Below are 20,783 nucleotides of genomic sequence, written 5' to 3'. Positions count from 1 at the left end.
CCACGTGTCGCATAAACGACTACATGGTCTAGCATGCAGTGCGAAACACTTCAAGGCAAGGAGAGTTCAGAATCAGAACTAGTTCAGGCTACTGAACTCTATGGTTCAAGCACGTTCTACGTTTTTGGCTTCCTGGTTAAAGATGGCGGATGAGAATGAGACAGCACCGAAGCTGGAGAAAGAAGAAGAGCTAGACGAGGACCATGCTCACTGTAGCGACTGTGAAAACGAGGAGCATCACTTCGATGATGGGTAAAGACGGAGGCGCCTTTCAAGAAAATTTCTCATCTTCGCAGGCGCGACTGACTGGGAATTTTTTTAAGCACAACTGGGCTGAGGGAACCTAATGCCAAGGAATCCCGCCCCTAGCGTTACTGCATTGGGGAGTTGCCTTGATAGATAGCCTGTTTTTGCTTCTGATTGGGCCATCGTATTATCAGTTCCTCATATGGGTGTGTCTTGGTGCTTTGTAGCCTCAATGATTCAATATCGGCTAACATGATTTAAGTAATTAAATGCGCGAGGCGTGTAATTTGGAATTTACGCTTCTGAAAAAATAGAGTACAATGGCACTGTCTTGTTGGCGACATGACATGAGTAGCATAGCTATTGAACGTTTTAATGCATGAGTTGAATCCTGCACAATGATTTGGAGAGGACAAAAATCTATGACAGCTGGCTGGCTGGGTTAGCCAACCTAGCTAGCTTCCATATGGTGATGGAACTAGGAAAAATATAGCAACGCTAGCTTCTGTTAAATGCCGAAATCCTTTGTATGGAACGTCACAGCTAACGTTAGCTGTGGTTGCATAATTAATACATTTCTCTCATTTTGAGCGCTTCAAAACAGAGTTTGTCATTAGCTTGTCAACAGAATACAACAGAGAAACCCCTATTTCAGGCCAACCCCAGAAGTTAGCTAGTTCAGCTAACTAGCGATCTGCACTGCTCATGTTACCTACGTTATCAAACACGTTATATGTCACTGATGATTTCGAGGCTATGCTATCGATAACATTCTGTGGCCTGAGGCTTTCAGTTAGCTATGAATCATACGACTAAAACCGGTCTATGCTATGACTCACTGATGTCGCTAACTAATGAGACCAGACAACAATGCACCGTTATTTATTTACGCGGTCACATACAGTTATAGCTAGTGCTAGATGGTTGATGTAGACGAAGTGTAGTTGAACCCGTTATTTGCTGGCTAACCGTTTAATTTCAAATGTTAGCCATTGCAGTAGACTAAGTTGCTTTGCACATTTGTACTGCTAGATACGACGTTAACTTACTAGCCGAAGCGCAGTTAAAGTTAGCTCTAATTAACTTAAATTATGGTCTTAAATAAAAAGACCACAATTAAGACCATAATTATCACCACTAGGTTGGTGTTCCATTAGCTAACGTTATACTGAATAGTTAGCCTATACTGTAAGGTAACATTAAACGACATAAGTGCCATGAAAGGTTCGTCTTTCATCTGAACGGTTTGTGAAATGTATGCCATGCAATTTTATTATCGGCAGCATACAACAGGTAATGCTGTTTGACTTTGTGTTCAAGACGAGAGAAAGATGTACTAGGGCGGCTAAGGCCTTGCTCAGACAGCATCATTATTCGTCAGTGCGTTCTGTCAACGACTCAAGGTCATACAGGGACTACCCGAGGGGACAATTTGGTCTAAGTAGCTAAACTGCTTAAATAGAACGAGTTAGAGTGTATTCGCAGAAGTTAGCATGTTTAGTTCTTACCATAACACATTGGCTTTGATAGCATAAATATATGGGCTGTTATTAACTTTTCCTTTCAACACTAACCTAATTTTATGATTTAGCATTTTATCGTGAAAGTATTCATCTCTAACTTTAGCTAACCACAATTTATGTGCAGTTACAAGCATGACATTTTCACGTGTGGGTCTAATATAGTGTTTACGTGGGGCTACCATTTCTTTCTGAATTTGTCAGTGTAGTTTTGTCTTTGTTTAGATTTTTTTTTTTTTTTACAGGATTGTAATTTTAAAACTGGCAACAAAAATTGAATTCATGTAAAATCTGCCCCGGGTCCAGTTTAAGGGCATGTGTGGTCTTCTCAGAAGATTAGGCCTAACTAGTTTTCTTCAATTTGATCGTAACCTTCTCAACCAAGCGCAAGTCAGCAAGTCTACACTTGCGCAAAAAGCACAACAAATTAAATGCAAGGAAGTATATTAAATACTTCCTACAGTATTGTGTTCTTTTATTGTCACCTTTTATAAGTGTCACATAAAAGTCAGTGGTGGCTGTCACACTACCAGGGGCATTTCGCAATTCAGTTTTCAGGGATGGTATTCACACTCCCACTGCATAACACTGTCAGCTATCCCATATTTAAGCGAAGCTGGTTCAAACTAGCCTACTAGCCTAGTGTGACTTGTGTGAATGACAGGATGCAACACGCTGGCTGTACTTCTAGAGTCCTGACTCATTGAAAGTCTCGGCCCAACCCTGGAGCTCTTCTTGCAGCCAGTCACTGCAGAGTGGACAGCAGGTTACCATTGCTGTTGTGGATCTTGGCTTGTATCTTAAGGGTTGCAAGTTCAACTCCCATGTTGGCCAGAGCCACTGTACCTTTGATCTTGAATTTTTATCTTGAATTACTTCAGGAAATACTGAGCCGTATAAATGGCTTGTCTGTAAAAGAAAAAAAAAAAAGAGCGAGGTGTGATTAGAGACTAAATGCCTAAATGTAAATACAGTCCACTCAACAGTTGTGATGGCCTGCACCATGTGTTATGGATGCCTGTGTACACAGGGGTGCTAATGTGCTCTGGAACACACTCATGGTGTCAAATGGGGCGGGACCAGAGAGGAACATGGCTTGGAAGGATGCGGAACAGCAGTCGAAGTGTTATGACTTCCTTGTTTACTGTTCTTCTTCACTGTGCTGGAAGCTGACTTCCCCGTGCCCCTGCCTTTTTGGGGGGGGGAGGAGGGCGGGTCACATGATGCTCCATCTGGTCTGACCTTACAATACAAACGCAGCTCAGTGTGGCCACGCTCCATCCGCGGACGCTAATGGGATTAGCCCGCGTCCCTCTGTAAGGACACGGCCTCTTTCACCCCGGACACCACCGGGGTGGGTGGGGTCTGCACTTTGTAGCCACGGGAACCAGGCGTGATTGGCTCTCTCTCTCTCTCTCTCTCTCTCTCTCTTCCTTCTATATTTGATTGGCAGTTAAGGGAAACGCACGGAGCCGGTGTGCGCTCGGTATAGGCTGCGTAACTGCGCTGTTACGGCAACTTGAAAAAGGATCCGAGTCTGAGATTTTATTGTATTTTCTCATAATTTTGTTGAGGTGCTCGTGAATTTAGCCCCTCCACTATTAATACTTGGGGCACACCCTGAAACACCCCCCCCCCCCACCCCATTGTGTTGTCAGTGCAGTTTGATTATCCCCAGCCAGTGGCAAGTGGTGAACACTTTTGTGCTGTAGTGTAAACTGGGAGGCTTTGTTATTGGCCGGTATGGCTGGAGAAATATCAGTTATGGATACTGACCCCCCCAATTTCTATATCTCTGCTGAGAATGTCTCTCGCCCTCTTTCTGAAGGGACAAGAGCCCAGGCGATGACTCCGGTGCCAAGAAGAAAAAGAAGAGACAGAAGAAGAAAAAGGATAAAAGCGGAGGCACAGATTCTTCCCAGAACTCAGTGGCCAAGGTCTGCTTCGCTTGTGGGCTCCCGTACTATAGCGGTGTACGCAGGAGGGAGTGTGTGTGTGTGTGTGTGTGCGTGCACGCTAAAGTGTGTGGCCGCCGGCGAGTGCTCTCTGTCTGTCCATGCACGTCGGAGCGCACGCGTGTGTGAGCGTGTCATCGCGCCCGCACCGCGTGCGTTTGCCCGTCTCCTCGCGTGCGTTTGGGGTCTGCTGTCATTCGCTGACCGGCTGCCTCGCGGTCCTCGTTCCGCAGGTGAACTCTCTGCCGGCCGACAAGCTGCACGAGATCCAGAAGGCCATCGAGCTCTTCTCCGTGGGCCAGGGCCCTGCCAAGACCATCGAGGAGGCCACTCGCCGTAGCTACCAGTTCTGGGACACGCAGCCCGTCCCCAAGCTAGGTATGGAACGCACCATGGGTCAAGCAAAGAACACAGTGAACAATGCTCTGTGCAGGGGTCCTCAATCTTTCCCAGAAACGGTCGTTCTGGGTGCAGTCTTTCGTCCCAATGAAGTCCTAAACACACCTGATTCTACTAATCAAGGTCCTTAGCCAAGACTCTAGTAATTGATTAGTAGAATCAGGTGTGTAACTGGTTGGAATGAAAGACGGCACCCACACCGGCCCTTTCTGGGTAAGGTTGAGGACACCTGCTCTGTGTAACATTTGAATCTATCAGTTTTAATGAGAAAGGGACTGTGCTCTTCGATTGGACTAACTGTGTTCTCTCGTTCTGTGATTGGCCCATCTGTGCTCTCTTGCTCTGTGATTGGGCCTACCCGTGTTCTTTTGCTCTCTGATTGGGCTGGTTTTGTTTTCCAGGGGAGATGGTGACGTCGCATGGCTGCATAGAGCCGGACAAAGCCAACATTCGCGAGGAGCCCTACAGCCTCCCCCATGGCTTCTCCTGGGACGCCCTAGATTTGGGCGACGCTGCCGTGGTGAGCCCTCCGCCCGTCCGTCACTCAAAACACCCCCCGTCTCATTGTTTAAGGTGGACTTGAGCGTTTAAACGTTCTCCATCTCTTCCTCGCAGTTGAAAGAGCTGTACACCCTTCTAAATGAAAACTATGTGGAGGACGACGACAACATGTTCCGCTTTGACTACTCCCCCGAGTTCCTGTTGTGGTGAGTGCCGCCCCGGCTGCAGTCGGGGCGTGGCCAGTGTGTGGCCTGTCAGCCAGTGGAATTTGATTGGCTCATACAGTACACCGGTGAAACCTCATGAATGTATGCACATTTTGAATACCTGATAAACGTGAACTCATTTCCTGAGATTAGCTTTGTCTGGTTTTATGCACATTTTTGTTGAATTATAAATGATGCGCTACACATACTTTTCTATTAGTATTTTTACAGGAAACTCTTGTGCTCTAACAGGAAATGTTCCAAATCGAAATTAGTTATTTGTCAACAGATATTTTAAGGGAAATAAAAAAGTGAAATATGCTGTTTGCATTAGTAATTAATATTTGGTAGCCCCCCTTTGCTGCAAGAACCACTAACATTTTCAGGATCGGTATCTACCAGAGTTGCACATTGTTTGGGAGTGATTTTGCCCTTCTTCTTGGCAGATTTTCTCCAAGTTGTTGAGTCTGGTTGGTTCACACTTGTGGACCACACTTATCAAAACGAGCCGCGGGTTCTCAATTGGATTGAGGACTGGGCAGCTGTAGAATATATTCGCCTTTTCGTTCTTGAACTGCTCCAGTGTTGCTTTGGCCTTGTATTTGGGATCACTGTCCTGCTGAGAGTTGAGCTTTCTCCCAAAGCTCCAGTTCTTTCGCAAGCTGAAGCAGGTTCTCCTGCAGTGCCGCCCTGTGTTTTGCTTCATTCAGTCTCCCTTTCAGTTTTCACTCGATGCCCAGTCCCTGCTGATGAAAAGCATCACGCTGTCACGCTTTTCTGATAGGGTAGGGTTTCCTGAGCAGTGATCAGGTTTGAGCCACTCGTAGCGTTTTGAACTTTGGCCAAAAAGCTCTGTCCTGGTCTCATTTTACCACAAAACCTTTTCCCACGTCTTAGCTGGGATCACTATCAGTAATGGCTCTTTATCAGTGATGGTTTCTTTCTTGTCACCTGCAGGCCAGTTTAATGCTAAGGCCTTAGTATTGTTGACTGGTTTACTCCACTCTCTGCCACTGAACTGGACCTCCCTTGTAAACACCTCACAGCTAGACCAATGAGGGTTTGTAGCTGGAGGGGAAGGCACCGCGTATTTTCCCTTGGCTGGTGTGAGTCAAAACCAGAGATGTTATTTATTTTTCCTCTGTTCGTAAGAACAGGGCACAATTATACTTAAGAATGCACTGGATCCGTCGCCACGGGTCAGATATGAATGCGCCGCTTCATATCCCGCTTAAGACTGGCCTGAAACGGACCAGTAACATTCTTATTACTCTCCGTTCACAAACGGGGCTATGTTGTCATCAGAGATATATCTGACTTGTCGCCGGACTGGGAGCATCAGAATACTCACAAATGAGCGGAACAACACATCAAATATATCCATGACCACAGCAAGTAAGCGTAACGGTTACTAGGGTTTACTCTCGTAATTATCTGACTCACCATATCACCATAATACATGCATTCATTTTTGCATAGACAGTTATGAGCCCAGGACAGTGCGCATTTATCGGGCTCCTTAAGGCAAATTTGACAAGAACCGACGTATAACGCCCAAGGGCCAAAAACTCCAGAACCAATACAACACAAATCCCGTTAGCGGGCAGATCGTGGTCGCCTATCTAACTTGAGGACCTCACTAAAGACTTTCGCTGTACTAGACCCCTGATCAGTAGGTCTTAGTCAGAATTGTCCCCCTGAGTATTTAATCAGAATTTCGGCTGAAAAGAGTATAAAATGGATTAGAGTCATGAAGACCACGCAAGTTAAAAATAAGAAGAATTTATTAACAGGCAGCTTAGAATTCACAATCAATTCTAAAATACGAAACTTCTTGAACATATATACAGAGTAAAAAGTTCTTACCCAGCCTGTTCAGCTACACACGGAACACAGAGTATGCGCAGTGTGGGAAGTCGATTACGATCTTCCTCGACAGGATTGTCTCCCTTCCTTTTAAGCCAAATCCCGCGTTTGATCTAGGCGGCATTGCCATAAATTAACCTGGACGAATGATAAAATCTGGAATTTAGGCCCCCACCGTTTGGAGGCTGTTGTCAAAACAATTAGTGGGGAGATTGGGAAAAGGAAATGATTACCAGAGAGGACATTCCATTGTGATAGTTTTTCCCTGAGTTTCTGAAACTATGTTTTATTAAATTTTATTTGGTATGAAACATATTTCATTTAATTTCTTGAATTTCCCTGAATACGTCCATTCCAAACATGTCAAGGGGATGTAATATTATGGTGCAGTTGTCATGAAAATACCCTTTTGTTGAACCATTTTACATGCAATCCATGTTATTACTACATAAGGCATAATACAGCAATATAATGAAAACATGTGCATGGTTTGTAAGGTTTTACGGGGTTTGTCAATATTATAAACAGACGGTTTAGAGTCCTGATCCAGAAAAGAAATAAAAAGTGTAATGATAGAGGGGCCCACATAATGGCACTGTGGTAATGTCAAGAGTAGTTGCCCCACCATTTTGCCAGAGGCCTGATGATCTTTTCACCCTTAATGGCCCCAAAACACACACACCCACAACCATAGACAAAGAGACTAGTTCCCCTTATCTTAGTCTTGTCCAGATGGCAACATTCCAGAGAGCCAACGGCCTGCTCACACAACCATAGACAAATAGTCCAGTTCCCCTTATCTCAGTCTTGTCCAGAGGGAAAAGTCGCGTTTCCACCGCAGGAACTAGGGTCTAAATTTAGTTCCGGGGGCTTTATTTTACCCCCAAAAACGTTCCTGCTCGGGGGGTAGTACTTTCCGAAAGTACAGGAACCTTTTGGGTGGAGCTTGCAGCGCTGAACATTTCTGATTGATCGAGTACTCCGCAGCATTTTTTTGTGTTTATTTTCAGCCGCCATGTTTAAAAATATGCAGCCGCAAAAATATTTATTTCCATAATAACTTCAGATCAAACTTGTATGTTATGCGGCGCAGTAGCCTAGTTTTGGTTATAGCCTGCCAACGTCTTGGAATTATAACGTGCGCTCTTCTATTCTTTTCTTGCTTTAGTATTCGTTTTATAAAATGCTAAGCATTCGTGCTGAGACAGTATATTACGTACCAAAACATTCAAACGGATTAATTCGGTTGCTGAATATTTTCTTCCGGATTTTCTTTGTTAGCCCGTTGTAATTGACTCAAAACGTTTGATACAGTTATGTGAGGTATGCGGTAGTTCTGCGTAATTCACATTGGTGATACAGTAAAAGCAAACTGGAAATCACCTTCTGCACTTTTTGTCAGGGTAAAATAACAGGTTAATTCTGGTAATCGTCCCTTTATCTTTTTCAGACTGCCGTAATTTTACTCTGCCATTCTTCAATTCCACAAAAAGAACAGGAAGACTGTGGACTAATTTATGGTGCATAGTTCGCATCTGGAGGGCACACTTCGCTGCTCGGCTAGCAGTAACTTGGAAGGAAAGCAAACGGTGGCTGTACCACTACTAATTTAAATTTTCACGCGAGTCCGAGTTTTCGTTCTATTCTTGTAATTTTGCGATTGACGATGAGAAAGTAATCAAACAGCAAATTGTTTACAACGTGTGCATGTTTTCTGCTGTTGTTGCCAGTTATATTGGAAATGTGAATGCACTGTCGCTTCGGATGTCAAGACATGAAAGCGAATATTCGTATAAAAACATAATGAATGTGTTTGAGAGGATATATAAAACAGTTACACTCTGACTATTGGCCTGTTATATCCTATTTGTTGCATAACAACGGTCCAAGTTCAACTACCAACGACAGTTTTGCTTGACAACGGTAAAATATGCCCAAACGGCTGCAGAAAAATATTTCAATTCCAGGTGATTAAATCGATAAAAATCAATAAATACAAAAGTAACCATATATAATCATTGTTGGTAACCCGTTGTATATAAGTGGAATAAACCCCTCCGGGCTGTCCCGGTTATTAGAAAATAATGTAGGCCACTTCAGTGGTAGTATGGGGTTACAGAAGAAATCATAGGACAGATGGACCGACGACAACGTCGCTTTTTCATACGTCAGTGGGCTAATTTGCCTAATCTTCGCGGGACTTTAGACCGCGGTGGAAACGCAGACAACCATGGGCTGAAGGAACCTTTTAGTTCCTTGAAAAGTAGTTCCTGGGACTAAAAGTTCCGGGTACTTTTGGTGGAAACGCGGCTTAACATTCCAGAGAGCCAACGGCCTGCTCATCCAGAGGGAGTCCGAGTAACCTATTGTTTTATCACAAGGCTCTCGGGTTTTTTGAAGTACAGGATGAGTCCCAGCCCCCAGGCTCATTCAAATGCCAGCCTTTTCTGGGTCCCAGTTTGACTCCCCTCTACACCCTCAAAGTGATTGTTGGCCTCTCCATGCCATCCCTCACAAGTCTTCTTGTGGATGGACTCTGGAAACTGCTTTTTCCAGTTTTCCAATTTTATGTGTTTGTATTATTTTTTTTATCTCTAATTTCCATAGAATGCTGTTTAGTCTTCTTTTTCTCACTTGTCCTTCCGATTCTCAGCCCGACCAATGGTCCTTAAACAAATCTTGAAAATGACAGTTACTTTGTTCACAGGCAGAGGCCAGTGGTAAGGCAATTGTACCCTCATTAGGGCTAATTTTCATCTATGTAAACTTCCATGTTCCACTTCTATGTGAGCTTCCTGAGAACTTGTTTTATGCAAACGGCATATTTCCTTTTAAAATACTTTTTAAAACCAATGTCAATTTAAAATAATGACTTTTGAGTTTTATTGTTTTTAAATAAAATATCACACAGAACAGAACTTCAATGTATCATTTGTAATTTGCTAAAATGTGAGAATTGATCAAGGTCTATACCGTATGTGTTTGCAAGGCATTGTATATGAATTGGCGTTCTCACTGGACCGATCTTTCTCAAGAATATGTCTGCCATCTTGAAAAGTGTTCCTGATGATCTACATATTCTCAGCGTATTCTGAGTGCATCTTCAAAGAGCCTTTTAATAAAAGTTGGCTTCCTAGTGAAAGCTCAGATAAAACAAAAACATGAAAAGCCTTTGACTCTAAAGTTGTACTATTTTTAGAATGTCTTGGTTCCAAACAATTGATCAGGTTCAAAACAATTTACCGGGTTGTTAATCCTCCCTCCAATGTGAATTTGCACTCCTCTCCGGAACAAAGTTTCTCTTATTTTTAATTACAAATTTGCTAACGTTGGAACTCGGATCTCATCCTCAACACTAGGTGTAGTGATCACTCCTTCAATCAGTGCTGTGCTTGGATTATATAAACCTATATTTACTTTTACTTTTATGAGCTCCCAAGAATCAGGTTTTAGAAGCACTAAAACGGCTGAACGTAAAGTGACCAACGACCTCTTAATGAATGCAGATGCTGGAAAGTGCTCTATCTTGGTATTATTTGACTGAAGTTCAGCCTTTGATACAGTTAATCATGATATTCTAATTGACCTAAGAGACTGGGTTGGGGTTGTGCATGCTATTTTACCCTGGTTAGAGTCGAACTTACCCGACAGGCAGTTTTATGTGTCTTTTGGGGAGTCCTCATCCAGTCATGTTCCTATTTGCTGTGGTGTTCCCCAAGGCTCCATCTTGTGCCCTCACCTGTCCTCAATTTACATTCCAACTTCAAGACTGCCGCAAGCAAAACCTGTCCTTCCACTTATATAGTGATGACATGCAACTCTGCCTCTCCGTGAACAGTAATGAGGACCCCGGTCTGAACACTCTTGTGAACTATCTGTTAGGTGTTAAATCCTACATCCTTTTAACATTAAATGAGGATAAGACTGGGATCCTTATTATTGGCTCCAAAGCCCAGACTGGACATGGAGAATAAGTTGACCGTGTTAAATCTGAAAAGCAAATCTCAAAAAGATTTGCACATGGGTAATTGTTATAACACTTTTTTTAAGGGTGTCTCTTACCTTCTGAGAAACAGCAAGAAAGTGCGACTACTATTATCTGCTCCCAAAGCAGAAAAGGTTGCACATGTATTTATTACAAGCAGACTAGACTACTGTAATGTGGTATTCTTATGGTCCTTTGAATGTACTCTGTGTACAATAAGTGCTATACATTATTATTATTATTATTATTAGTATATGTGATATGTATGTCCCCTCTCCCCCCCCCCCCCCCCCCAGGGCTCTGCGCCCCCCAGGCTGGCTGCCGCAGTGGCACTGTGGTGTGCGTGTGAACTCCAACAAGAAACTGGTGGGCTTCATCAGCGCCATCCCTGCCAACATCCGCATCTATGACACGTCAGTACCGCTCTTACACACTCTTACACCTATGACACGTCAGTACCGCCCTTACACGCTCTTACATCTATGACACGTCCTTACCTCTCTTACACACTCTTACATCTATGACACGTCCTTACCTCTCTTACACACTCTTACATTTATGACACGTCTTTACCTCTCTTACACACTCTTACATTTATGACACGTCAGTACCGCTCTTACACACACTTACATCTATGACACTTCCTTACCTCTCTTACACACTCTTGCATGTATGACATGTCAGTATGGCTCTGCGTGTCTTACATACTCTTACACTTGGGGAATGCCTTGTCTGTCTGCTGCTGGAGCCCTTTGTTGGTTTGTGTTGCGTGCCAGTACTAAAACTGAGTGATAGCGTTTTAGCGGCCAGCTTGTGTGTGTTGTCTCACGGGAGAGTAATTCATTTTTTCAGCTTCGGGTTTACAGTTTGGCGATAAACTCTTGAGCCTGTCTGCGCAGTTCAAGGACGACTTGCTGTAAAAATGGACTGTTGACTGTGATGAACATGAGAATAAACACAAAATTTATGTTCAATTTCAGCAAAAGGATAATTCAGAGTTTTATTCTAGATGCCAAACACTATTTAATGTCCCCGTATCTAACACTCTCCCATACAGAGTCAGTCGTATCTAACGCTGTTGCCCTGCTCTCCCATACAGAGTCAGTCGTATCCAACGCTGTTGCCCTGCTCTCCCATACAGAGTCAGTCGTATCTAACGCTGTTGCCCTGCTCTCCCATACAGAGTCAGTCGTATCTAACGCTGTTGCCCTGCTCTCCCATACAGAGTCAGTCGTATCTAAATTTGTTGCCCTGCTCTCCCATACAGAGTCAGTCGTATCTAACGCTGTGCCCCTGCTCTCCCATACAGAGTCAGTCGTGTCTAACGCGGTTGCCCTGCTCTCCCGTACAGAGAGAAGAAGATGGTGGAGATAAACTTCCTGTGCGTGCACAAGAAGCTGCGCTCCAAGCGCGTGGCCCCAGTCCTGATCCGGGAAATCACTCGGCGGGTCAACCTGGAGGGCATCTTCCAGGCGGTTTACACCGCGGGCGTGGTCCTGCCCAAACCCGTCGGCACTTGCAGGTGCGTGTCACGCTGCCCCTCAGGTACACAGCAGTGTGTAATCTCTCTCTGTCTCTCTTTCTAATTCTTACGCATTACATTACAGGCATTAGGCAGATGCTCTTATCCAGAGCGACTTACACAACTTTTTACATAGCATTTACATTGCATCCACTTATACAGCTGGATATATATGTATTTATATATATATATATTTACATTGAAGCAATGCAGGTTAAGTACCCTGCTCAAGAGTACAATGACAGCATCCTACCCAGGAATCAAACCTGTGACCTTTCGGGTTACAATCCCTGTTCCTTGCCCACTATGCTACACTACACATTCTCACACAGGCATTCTCACACGCACCCAAGCTCACACACACACACAGCTGCACCTGCAGGTGTGTTGTTAGTCACTCACACAGACCCTCACGCACACTGATCCTCCTTACACACGCAGTTGTGCGATGACACACACTTCACCTGTAAGCGCATTGCGCCCACGCGCACACACAAGTTTGGACTGGCACACTTTGATTTCGCTGAGTGGAAACTGGCATTGTCTGTGTCGACAGGTACTGGCACCGATCTCTGAACCCGCGCAAGTTAATCGAGGTGAAGTTTTCGCACCTAAGCAGGAACATGACTATGCAACGGACCATGAAACTGTACCGGCTGCCCGAGGTCAGTGCACTGGCGCCCCCTGGTGGCGTGTAACACTGTAGTCTGCTGTCTTGTGTTTTAGTGAGTGCCCTTTCGAACACCATGGAACCTACTAAAGCTGTCTTTAGAGTTATGAGACACCTGCGTTAACTTGTGAAATCCTTCTGCTCGGTTAGACCACATGGACAAAAACCCCATAAAAAAAGAAAAATGACTTAAGGGCGTGCCACGTGTGTTCTGCCTTCAAATGTTTTCAAATACGCTGATGAGAGTATTTACTTGAAAATTTGCAGTATTTACACAAAAAAATGAAACTTTTTTTACGCATGGACTTTGCTTTAACGCAACGAAAGGCAGGAGTGTCCTAGCAGTGACAGATGGCACGTAGCCTTACCTCTGTGACTCACAAACGGGACTAAGCAAATATTATCTAACTTCAGTCTATATTAATCCAGTTAACATGAACTGTTTGGACTCTTCTCTGTTATCGGTTAAGCATAGATTTCTTCGCGTGCGAAGCAGGATCCGTAGCCTCTTATTTTTTTCTGTGCTGTTACTCTGTAGGAGTCACGGTCGGTCTGGGAGACATGACCGTTATTTTGGCTGTGCTTGATTTACAGAGAGTTTGATTGCGCGTTTTGTCCTGGTCGCACGTATACGCACGCGACTACCGAGTGCGTCTATTTAAAAAATCAGCACGCGTACGCGGTCAACAGTGATCTCTAATCCGCAGCGTGCGACCGAGTTCAGACGAAAACTTTTATTCTGAATTAATAAAATAATATTGGGAAGCATTGTTTTTTTTGATGAACAGGACCGAAAGTGGCACGGTTCTGTTCTGAATTGCAAATACGGTACTGCATCAACACACGGAATGACGAACTGATTTAGCGAAATATAGCAAAGAGCTTCTTACATACCGACAGATCTCCCCAAACCGCTCTAATTTTCCTTTATTATAATTACCCAACCGTGGTGAATAACAGGACCGGAGCCTGCGGAAATCAAGCCTGTTGTGGTGACGGTGGGTGTGGGGACTGTATGGTAATTGGGGTGCTAGCACTGTTTGTTAATTTCACCCTGCTGGAGCTGTGGGTGCCATTTGCATTGTTTTGTGGGTTTGAGCAGTAGATGGTTTGCTGTAATCTGTAAACCATCCTGCATGTATACGTCTTGGACCACAGTGTTCAGTCGGTCAGCAGGACTGTGTTATAGCCTGTGTTGTAGCTTGTGTTGTAACCTGTGTTGTGTCATTGTGCCACTGCGCTCATACACGCAGGAAGCTGCGAAGGGCCATAGCTGTGCTCTGGCTGTGTTTTTGTGCTGTGCCAGATTTCTGTTCTAATAATTTCTCTCTTTCTGCCACTCTGACGGTGTCCGCCCCCCCCCACCCAGGCCCCCAAAACGGCAGGCCTGCGGCCGATGACCCAGAAGGACGTGGGGGCGGTGCACAGGCTCCTGGGGGAGTACCTGCGGCTGTTCCACCTGACGCCCGTGCTGAGTCCGGAGGAGGTGGAGCACTGGCTGCTGCCCAGGGAAAACATCATCGACACCTTCCTGGTGGAGGTGGGTCAGCTGTCCGTCAACGGCGGTGCCTAGCAACACTGCACCACAGTCTCACACAACTGGGCTGTCTTTTGATGTCTACGCCAGTGGAGGCTCATGCATGGATTAGTGTGTTCATCAGTGCAACTGTGATGGTAGACAGAGTGCTGATGTCATGTTGTGTTGATTAGGGGTGCTCGATCCAATTTTTTTGTCTCCCGATCCGATCCGAGTACTGTACATTCAGTATCTGCTGATACCAATCCGATACTGATAAGTTTTGTTATTTGATACCCAGAGTTCTGATGTCATAGTGTGTCAATCAGAGTAACTGTGCTGGTTATCCAGTGTGCTGATATCATAGTGTGTTAATCAGAGTAACTGTACTGGTTATCCAGTGTGCTGATATCATAGTGTGTTAATCATAGTAACTGTACTGGTTATCTAGTGTGCTGATATCATAGTGTGTTAATCAGAGTAACTGTACTGGTTATCTAGTGTGCTGATATCATAGTGTGTCAATCAGAGTAACTGTGCTGGTTATCCAGTGTGCTGTTATCATGCTTATCACAGTAACCGTGTTGTTTCTGCTACAGAACCAGGAGGGCGTGGTGACGGACGTCCTGAGCTTCTACACCCTGCCCTCCACCATCATGAACCACCCGGTGCACCACAGCCTGAAGGCGGCGTACTCCTTCTACAACGTGCACACGACCACGCCCCTGCTGGACCTGATGGGCGACGCCCTCATCCTGGCCAAATCGGTGAGACCGGAACGTTCCGGAATCCCAAAGCGATAACACCCGGACGTTTCAAGCTCCCGGACCAAACGCGACACGGGGCGTATGCCAAAGAACAAAAAGCCGCCACGTCGCGTCACCCAAATATTAACCGTTACCCACAACACCGTGTGTCCTGGGGGAAAATGGGGGTGGGGGTGGGGAGGGGGGGGGGTGAATTTGCAGTTTGAGGGAGGTTAGGTTACACTCAAATGAACAGCGATGCAAATGATTTTTCTCTTTGATTTGCACGTTGAGCAGGTTCTGTCATTGCATTTGATCTTTGTTGGTGCAGAGGAAAATTACGTTGCCTGTACTCATTTAGCTGACAGGCTAATATTAAACCAAACCAGTAGGCCATTGTTAAGCAGAACATCCTCAATGTAACAAGACTGAACAATCGATAATAAGCTAATCACAGGAGATGGTATAAATTAGATCAGGCTAATCTTACATTGTAACAAGGCACTGACGAGAATTAGCTCTAAGTGGACTGACAAGAAATTGATCGAGTAGATTATCTCCGGACTGTCAGCTACACTTACTCAAAATTGCCCGTAGAATAATCTTTTCATGTTAGGACATCTACAGCCCTTATGTTTTGGATATACTCATAGTATTTTAGCAAATATGTAGAAATGGGTTCCATTTTTGGTGGGAAGAAAGAAAAAAGTTTATGTCTACCAGATGTTCTGTTTCACAGATTGGTAAGGGAGCATAAAATGGATGTAACGACTAAATAGCTGACAGCTGTAGAATTCACACATGCTATCCTACTATGTCCTTCTGCGCAAGCTAACTGTCATCCAGCGAAAAAAAATATCAAAAGGCTATTTGCTGTGAAGCATAATTTGCATGGTTGCAGGGACCATCCGTTCTTTGCTTTTGTATTTATCAGGGTATCTGTAGGCTGCTTTGCTTTGCTCATTTTCTTCCATTTTATGGAAAACGAAAGCAGCGACAGTTTCTGTTTCCCAGCAGTCATCCGCCTTATACTAAACGTTTGACACAATAAACTGAGTCATCTGTCGCTTTTACGGACAAGAAAATAAATGCGACCAGTGGCAAGGTCGTGAGCCGAGTCCAGTAATTGAGACAAAGAGCTGTCTTGTGCTCGAGAGCTGGCTGTCGGCACGCCGTGAATGACTAAACCTCTGCAGAATTAGCATGCGCTACGTGGTGCTAAAGGCGAAAGGAGCTTTGATGGGAAAACGACAGGCTCGTTCGTAGCGGATACAGTGCGTTTGCACGTGTATTGCATTACATTGCATTCATTTGGCGGGCGCTTTTATCTGAAGCGACGTACGATAAGTGCGTACGGAAGTTCATTGGAACAACTACAAAACACAGGTCCGAGAAGGTACAATACACATTATGTGACAGTTGTTCATAGCCATGAACTCATTACGTCCAGTTCACTCGGTAAGCATAGGCTGGGTCACAGAGTGATGTTAGGTCAAACTAGGACTCGTGACAACAAGCTATACACAGAATACACTGAAATAATTTATTTAGACATGCTATGGCTGCTTAAAATATTATTCCAGCGAAGGTAAAACATGATTGTATAACATGGGCATACCAGCATTTTTGTTACATTTTGTTCCAATGGCCACTAAATCACGAAACGATAGTGGAGAGAGAAAACTCGGCTATTATTTGTAATCATTCTGTAAATCGGACGGTGTTTTGGCAGGTAGGCTAGTACACGAATGAATGCGGTGCGCAGGGACTTATTCATAGCTAGCATAACGTTTAACACATTTGACACATACTGTGCTGCATTAGATATGTCAGTAATAACAACAGCTGTAGAACTGTAAGAAATAAGAAGTAAACCCATGGGTGTTAGCTTATGTAAAATCTGCGATATTGGTGCTTCCGATTCAAGGTTGCTGCGTAATTATTCCGAAAACGCTGCTAAGCTCGTTATCCGCGCTTCGTGTGTGGAATGTTGCCGAACCTGCCTGTGAGGCTCCCTGCACTCTCCGTTTCACCCTCGTGTTCGAAAACAGTAGCGGAGCGTGATATACGAAGTGATTTACAGTCCAGAGAGAATTTCTCAAAATACCATGCAAGGGATGGTTAAACCGTGTAAAACAAGGGTTTTCTTTTTTTCATCATTTCTTCCCCAATACTAATCACGGTTCACTAAGTTCAGTGGAAAAAGAAACTGGAACGCGTTCCAGGAACTACTGAGGTTTCAGATCCTGGGTGCGGATGGTTCCGGATGGTTTTGTGCAGTGGAAAAAGGGGCTTGAGTTGGTTTTGGTGAACACGTTTTCTGTGGCTCGTTGGGTATGTTGTCCAGAGCAGGTCCACGGTTTTGGCAAGAAGTCAGTTAGGCTTGCTTCTCCTCACCCCTTTCTCTCTTTCTCTCTTGTTTTCTGCGTTCAGAAAGGGTTTGACGTCTTCAATGCACTAGACCTGATGGAGAACAAGACGTTCCTGGAGAAGCTGAAGTTTGGCATTGGGGACGGGAATCTGCAGTATTACCTGTACAATTGGAAGTGCCCCAGCATGAACCCGGAGAAGGTGCAGTATATGAGGGCCTTTGCCCCCCCCCCACCCCCCACCCCCCCCCCACCATCACATCCCCAAAAAATTTTTGTGAATATGTGCAGAAATATTCAGTGCCTAACATATTGTTTGGATATGCGGTCATATTTTTCCTTGAATTATCTCTGTACTCCACAATTTTAGATTTGTAATCAAGCAATTTACCTGTGGTTCAAATGCAGATTATCAGCTTTAATTAGGGTTTTTTCATACATTTTGGTTTCACCATGCAGAAATTGTAGTTTTGAATACTACCATGTACACAAAAATCCCCTCCTTTATACGTAAGGCCTGGCAAGGATCACATATATAGTCTCAACACCCTCTGGAAAATGTACACTTGTTGTGGTCGGCAGCTGTGGTCTAGAACTTAGTGTTCTAGCTTTCAGTTAAAACATTCATTTGGGGAGATACTTTAAACCAGCGCCGATCAACTGGTGCCCTGAGGGGCAAATGCAGCCAGCGCAGCCTTAATCACAAAACCCTTTGATGGTTCGAAATGAAAAAAATGTACTAGTAATTGATGCATTTCAATGTATCCAAGCCTGAATCTGCACTGTCAACACACCTCACTTTAGTGACAGAAAACTGAATATATAGAACACACTTAGTTTAAGCATTGTGTTACGTAGTGTGTAATAAATACATTATTTCAGGAAAATTGCATGGTAAATGTATGGCCAACTCTCTGCTGGGCAGTAAAGACCTGTTTCTGTGCTGAACATCGAGCCCCTTGCAGAAGGGTGACTGACGCGTTTGCATGGAAATTAATGGAAGTGTTGAGCGAGGCTAACCGAGCGCCTGCTTGCTGCTGATGTCGCCCTCAGGTCGGCCTGGTGCTGCAGTGATGTCCTCTTGCCACAGCCAAATCGGGAGGCCACGCCGTGCACTTAGCACCTGGATAATGGAATGATGGACTTTCCTCTTCAGGGAAGAGAACCCCACCGCCCATTTTTAATTTTGACCTTTGACTTTGACCTTTGACCTGCACTGCTGCTGTTGGCAGGGTGGGGGGAGGGCTGCCCCTTCCCCTTCCTCGCATGGAGCTAAAGCCATTGTATCTTCCATCCTGTACATCAGCAAGTGAACCGAGTCACTCTTGTATTATACACACACCGTACTGACATTCATCATGCCATATATTAGCAACTGAACGCTATTACTACTGTACCACACACACCAAATACCCACACACACACACACACACACACAATGATGCCATTATATCTTCTATACTGTACATCAGCATGTGAACCCATTCATTACTGTTCCACACACACACACACACACAAGCATCAAATGAAGGTATTATATGTTCCATCCTGGACATCAACAAATGGACCTTGTCACTACTGTGATACACACATACACCGTGTCATAACATCAGAAACTGAAGATTATAACTACTGAACCACACACACCATATTCAGTAATCCACCACACACGCACGCACGCACGTCCACATGCATACACACACATGCAAATCGCTTTTTTCCTGCAGAGTTTGGATCGCTTTTGCAACAACAGTCTTACTGTCCTCTTCAGCGAAAGTTTTAGAAGAAAAAAAAAATCTAAACAAGTAAAAGAGAAATTAAATAAACACCCAAAGTGGACACAATACAAGGGCTTCTGTAAGATGTTTGTTTTTTAATTTATTTAATTGTATTGCTTTCTTGTCCTAAACGGATTTAAACTATTCTCTCTCTCTCTCCGCGTTCGCCAGTCCTCTTCCTGTAGCGCCAACGCTAGTGAATGTCAGAGGAGCCAAGCTCTCTTCACTGAACTATGAAATGTTTGAGCTTCTTTATTTTTTCTTTTTTTTTTTTGTTTTCCACGCCGTCTTCACTGATTTTGTCACAGTCATGGCGTCTGTAATCTCGCAGATAATCAAGCTGACAAAGACCTCCTTTTGAGGGTCGTTTGTCCAGTGAAGGGCCCTGGAGCTGAGCGGGCTAGCTAATAGCCTGGAGAGAGGAGTGCGGGGGTGGGAAGGGGGGGGGGGGCGAGGGGGGTTGTCGTGGGTTTGGAGGGGATGGTTTGTGTGGAGAGATGGTTGATGAGATTTAATACTACTTATTAAATTGAGTATGGGGAAAACGTTTATGTATTGGTGGTTGGCATTTGGCAGAAGTACGAGTCGCTGCTCTGAATATGTCTTTGTGTATCCTCGGAAACACTGAGGACAAATGCTAATGTGGAAAAGTGCTAGTGTGGGTTTACAGGGAAGGGGGAGATGTGATGTGTGGGTTTTTTGTTTTTATGCTAAATAAAAATTTAGAAGTGGTTTGAGGTTGGGATTGGTATCTGTGAATGATCATTTCTTCACGATCGTTTGTAAAGGGACTTGTTTTTCAAGTCTCCTGCAATTGTGTTCAGCTTCACCAGGGAATTTCACTCCCAAATTTTCTGAGATGTTAAATCAGTTTCTTGACACTTTGGCACATTCATTTGTTAAATAGTAGTGAATGACGAATAGTTGTTCCCTGCTCAGCAATTTGTCAGATGTGTAATGTTGGTTACAAACAGTGTTTATATGCAAATATTGTTCTGCATGCCCCTACTGCCCTTTGAAGTTAAACTTTTGACCCTTTGATCATTGAGAAGAAAAAAATGTAGTATTGTTACACATAAAAATTGTGATCCCGCTTGTTCTATTGGATGCGGACCACTAGAAGAGACTGTGACGCTGGGAATAAATTAACTAACTTAATGAATGAAATGTATTAAATTTAATGAACACTGTTTCAACGAGATACAAGCTCCAAAGCAAAAGCACGCTGGACAGAATAAGAAGCCAAGGATTGCACTGAGCATTGGCAGAGCAGGTGTCTTTATTTGATCCATTGTTTTTGAGGTGACACCACATGGAAATTCTGAGTATACCTGGGTCTGGAGATACCCTACCTTCCCTAGTTTCAAAGTTGTGTTGTACCCATATGTCAGCCTAGACTTCAATGATTCAGCAGATGTAAAATGTCATTTGTATACTGTAAAAGGTTAAAAGGTACTCAATAAATTGTAAATTATACAAAGTTTTATAAAAGAAAAATTAATTG

General features: G+C 44.1%; 1 protein-coding gene across 1 annotated transcript; it reads left to right on the top strand.

Annotated features, from left to right (window-relative positions):
• Positions 1–63: 63 nt before the first annotated feature.
• Positions 64–20,635, top strand: LOC118216395 (glycylpeptide N-tetradecanoyltransferase 1-like). The gene is made up of 12 exons (XM_035397496.1): positions 64–252; positions 3,595–3,703; positions 3,955–4,099; positions 4,522–4,640; positions 4,736–4,827; positions 10,975–11,091; positions 12,030–12,200; positions 12,757–12,865; positions 14,240–14,410; positions 14,986–15,153; positions 17,566–17,703; positions 18,555–20,635. The coding sequence occupies exons 1-12, from the start codon at positions 101–103 to the stop codon at positions 18,573–18,575; spliced, it is 1,512 nt and encodes a 503-aa protein (XP_035253387.1). The 5' UTR covers positions 64–100; the 3' UTR covers positions 18,576–20,635.
• The last annotated feature ends 148 nt before the right edge of the window (positions 20,636–20,783 follow it).

This window comes from Anguilla anguilla, chromosome 17 (genome assembly GCF_013347855.1).
Source record: "Anguilla anguilla isolate fAngAng1 chromosome 17, fAngAng1.pri, whole genome shotgun sequence".
Lineage (NCBI taxonomy): Eukaryota > Metazoa > Chordata > Actinopteri > Anguilliformes > Anguillidae > Anguilla > Anguilla anguilla.
This window is presented reverse-complemented; position numbering and strand designations above follow the sequence as displayed.

Coding starts and splice junctions, on each gene's coding strand:
- LOC118216395 (XM_035397496.1), top strand. CDS start 101: ATGGTTCAAGCACGTTCTACGTTTTTGGCTTCCTGGTTAAAGATGGCG. Junction 4,828..10,974: donor TCCCCCGAGTTCCTGTTGTG/GTGAGTGCCGCC, acceptor CCCCCCCCCCAG/GGCTCTGCGCCCCCCAGGCT. Junction 11,092..12,029: donor AACATCCGCATCTATGACAC/GTCAGTACCGCT, acceptor TCTCCCGTACAG/AGAGAAGAAGATGGTGGAGA.